Source organism: Notothenia coriiceps, unplaced genomic scaffold (assembly GCF_000735185.1).
Source record: "Notothenia coriiceps isolate Sejong01 unplaced genomic scaffold, NC01 NC01_scaffold00004928, whole genome shotgun sequence".
Lineage (NCBI taxonomy): Eukaryota > Metazoa > Chordata > Actinopteri > Perciformes > Nototheniidae > Notothenia > Notothenia coriiceps.
In genome coordinates, this window is record NW_011337629.1 from 1 (window position 1) to 4385 (window position 4385).

A 4385-nucleotide genomic window follows, 5' to 3' on the forward strand; every position below is an offset into this window, starting at 1 on the left:
AGATCTTGTACTTGAGTAAAAGTAGAAGTACTCAAATCTTGTACTTGAGTAAAAGTAGAAGTACTCAAATCTTGTACTTGAGTAAAAGTAGAAGTACTCAGATCTTGTACTTCTCAAGTAAAAGTACATTTAGTATTATCATCAAAATATAGTGAAAGTAGCGACAGTAAAAGTAGTCATTGTGCAGATTGTAAAGTACAACTATCTCAAAATTGTACTTAAGTACAGTACTTGGTTACTTCCCACCTCTGGCCTTGTTTACAGCTTTACCAGTCACCTCGGGTTAGCCATTGTTAGCAATACCGGTTTGATAACAACGCTTTAGTTTCTATTTTGTGATTAACAACATCGTAGCAACACATCCACATTTGAAGCTGCAATTGTGTTCTCCTGATTTAAGTGTTTTGGGCCTCCAACGTGTGTTTGCGTGGGTCAGCCACCATAGAAATTGAATAGGAAAATAAACATCCAAAAGAAAACTACAAATGGTATATTATCAAGTTGTTCTCTTCATGTTTATATGTGGAGATGATCTTGGGCGAAGTATCTCCAAGTTTCCCAGTAAGAAGTCAGACCTCAGGGGGCGAACTCAGATATTCCCACTAACCAGTACAACTGGACGCACCAAAATAACCAGTCTGCACAGTCAATGACAGTTAACCCCCCCCCCCGCCGCTTCTGAGTGGATCTCTTCAAACGAAACGGCTGCTTTCCAAAAACAGAAGTCTTTCCATCTGACTAATTTCCTGTTCTACCTTTGACCGTAGGAAGTCCCCGCAGGAAGTGGAAACAAACTAACCCAAAGTTGGATTGTTTGTCAGATTGTTTGCTTTTAGTGGTTTTCGTACGATGGAAAAAAAAGGGATTTAGAGCGACTGAATCCAGGCAACAGAATTCAAAAGACACAAAATGTATTGTTTTAAAAAAGTATTATATTTGGATACAATATAGAGACACAATCATATGTACATGAGTCAAAAATAGAAATTCACAAAATAGAAAAAAACAAAATAAGTATGCTTAGTTTGAGGGCTTAAGTGGGGCCTAAGTTATTTCTACTTAGTGTGTCATGGGTTTTATACCGAGGGAGATTTAACCCTGAGATGTGGAGGGATTGGAGAAAATGGCATTTAAAGACAATTCAATCGAACCAGAGGGATTTACTTTTTGATGCAGTGAAAGTTAATCCAACAAATGACAATATGCTCATGTTACATAAAAGAACCAATACGGTAAATTTGAAGTAAAAACCCACAACAGCCACCATCTTCATGATCACCGTTACTATAAATTATCAAGTGCATACCGTTTTCTTTTTCGTAATGTTTCTCGCATTAATATTCGTTTCTTTGGCAGGGAGAAGCTGTGGATGAAGTGAGGAAGTTTAAGAAGCACAGCGCTTATTACACGGCTCCATTTCCAATTCTCTCACAGGTACGCACACAAACACACACACACACAGACAGAATACAAAATGAGGCCGCAGAACAAAACAATCTCCCAGACAGGCTCAGTGATACAGAAAAAAAAAAGACTATTATGTGAGGTTTCAGGAGTATTCATGTTCTCCGTTATAAGGGAGAACCACACTCTTTCTGTCCGTTATAAAAGGGGACTTGCAGTGCGCAAACAGACACAGATCTACGTCACATTATATTGCGAGGCGAGGTGGAGAGCGGCTATTATCCCGCCGCCGAGTGGGGAGTGTAATTGCAGCGTTAGAGGACAATCAGGTACTGTTTGTGTGAGCTCTAATCTCTAAACTAAAACCCCGCCTGGCCTTTTGCACGGACGCCGAGCTGCAGGCTGCGGTCCGTCCTTTCATCCCAACGCTCCTGGGAAGCCTTTTGAGGTCGAATCTGTCAGAATTCAAACCATGGTTTGCTGGATGAACCTGAGGCAGCGACGATTCATCTATTAAACCGACACTGGGCTTCAAATCAATAGTGAGGTGCAGGAATGAGTCCCAGAACAGAATTTTAGCGCTTCTGGTTCCCACGTCTGGAAGTCAATGGTTTTGCGAATGAGTTTTTAGTTAGAATCTTGAAATGAAGAGAATTTTGTTCCATGACTTAAAATACTTCAGTAAATACCCCCAATAGATAATCCGGAAACAGCGGTCGCTAACAAGTGTCTAAATGAGACGACTAAACGCCATCACGCCCAACATTAGCTTAGCAGTGGTTACGTGAAGTAATGTGATCGTGCTTTGGTTCCTTCACAGTCTAACGTTAGCTTCTTACTTCAGAAATCATTCACGTGTGGAGATTTTTCTGCTGATCAACACCTGTAAGTATCGTAAACGTTTGTTTGAGAGATTATTTGCTGCAATAATCCAAAATCACATGGAGAATGCTTTTGTCGAGGGAACCAGGGAGATGCTACCTTCCTGGGTCGGCCTACAATAAATACCCCCGCACCTCTCATGATGAGTAGTTTGACTGTGATCTGTGATGAGAACGCTCGGGAAACGTTAGCGGTGGTGACACATTGTGCCGCTCCCCTTAATGAGATTCTGACGTTTATAAACACAGTTGGGAGTATTTTTTCACCGAGCATGATGTTAACCAAGCGGCACATTCAAAAACACACACACGGCGTAGTCAAATTCCACCAGTTCCTCTTCGACCTGAATACTTCATCTTTGTTGTGGCTATAAAGCACGCTATTAAAGGGGAGACGCTGGGTTGTATCCGACACAAAAGGCCTCTGCAGAGTTCAGTGCATGTTGCTGGAAAACGCACGATTACTAAAACGGTTTCACATGGTTTCATTTTTGCGGGAAAGTACAGTGCAGCGCTTATTCGGGATCGAGTGTAACACAACAAATCTTTATATCCTCCGGTATTCAGAAAAAAGATGGGAATTCACTTGCTTTCTTCTCCTGGTGCCCCCAAAACCATTTTGGTCCATTTAAAAAGCTCCTCCAGACTGAAAGCCTGTGCCTGGATTGTGTTCCTTTAAGTAAGAGATCAAGCCCTTAAAATGTGTGTTTATAAAAAGTCACAGCTGTCAAGGCTCCTATCCCTGAATATACTGAGAAGAGCACGAAGTTTTACATTCATAAAAAAGAAAAAACAGTGAGGAAAAAGTCCGTCTGGAGAGGAAGAAACTTTGGAATAACTAGCAGAGATATTTTCAGTGTTACGGATGAAAGGCACACGCATGCAAAACGATTGTCACCTTAAAAAAAAACGAAATATATCTTGCATATTGGACGTAAAAGGTGCCCGTTGAGGAGCAACACTACTTTAGACATTTAGAAAAGATGGGAATTCACTTGCTTTCTTCTCCTGGTGCCTTCAAAAAACATTGTGGTCCATTAAAAGCTGATGGCGACTGAAGGCCTGTGCCTGGATTCTGTGAAAAAACATCTGTTAACAGTGTCCGTCTGAAGAGGGAGAAACTTTGGAATAACTAGCAGACATACTTTCAGTGTTACGGAGGAAAGGCACACACATGCAAAACGATTGCCATCTTTAAAAAACTAAAGGAAATCCTGCATATTGGATAAAGGTGTCCCATGAGACGCCTGTTGAAGGTCAGCATTCAGATGGAAAGAACCGAAAAACATCACCCTCTCCTGTTGCTCGCAAAATACATCTTGGTCCATTAAAAGCTCCTCGTGACTGAAGGCCTGTGCCTCGATTCTGTAACGGATCAAACCCTCAAATCTATTTTCATAAAAAGGCACAGTTGTCATGGCTCTTATCCCTGAATATACTGATAAGAGCAAGTTCTTCTTGGAATAACTAGCTGAGATATTGTCAGTGTTATGGATGAAAGGCACACACATGCAAAACGATTGTCACCTTTACAAATAACAAAAAAGAAATCTTGCACATTGGGAGGTAAAAGATGCCCGTTGAGGAGCCAACCGGAGGTCAAAGGTTCCCCTCGTCCAGCATCTTGTTGACCCCGTTGCAGATCCTCTGCAGGTGTCCACGGTAAACCTCCGACGGGCCGTACAGATTGGCCAGGAAGTCGCAGTCGGCGAAGTGATTGAAGACGTGGTTGACCCGCGAGTGGCTCTTGGCCGTCAGGTGGCGTTTGATGGCCTGGTGCAGCAGCTCGCGGCAATCATTCAGAATGGCGCTCATTACGCGGCGGTCAAAGGTGAACTCGATCTGGTGGAAACTGACCGCCGTCATGGCCAGAGTGTGGACCTTCTTCCTGAGAGACGAGGGGAGAGAGAGAGGCTGTCAGGGCAGCAGAGGGAGGTAAAAATAGAAACTGCTGCCGAGTGACTTCTCGTCTAAAAAGTTTCACAACTCCCCTCTCTGAAGTAAAAGTAGAAGTACTCAGATCTTGTACTTGAGTAAAAGTAGAAGTACTCAGATATTGTACTTAAGTAAAAGTAGAAGTACTCAAATCTTGTACTTGAG

At 42.4% G+C, this 4385-nt stretch overlaps 1 protein-coding gene across 1 annotated transcript; it reads right to left on the reverse strand.

Annotated features, from left to right (window-relative positions):
- Window positions 1–914: 914 nt before the first annotated feature.
- On the reverse strand, window positions 915–4199 carry LOC104942692 (tumor necrosis factor alpha-induced protein 8-like protein 1; the record flags this gene model as incomplete). The annotated part of the gene is made up of 1 exon (XM_010767955.1): window positions 915–4199. A coding segment is annotated over one exon (315 nt), but the record flags the coding sequence as incomplete, so codon positions are not given.
- Between the last annotated feature and the right edge of the window lie 186 nt (window positions 4200–4385).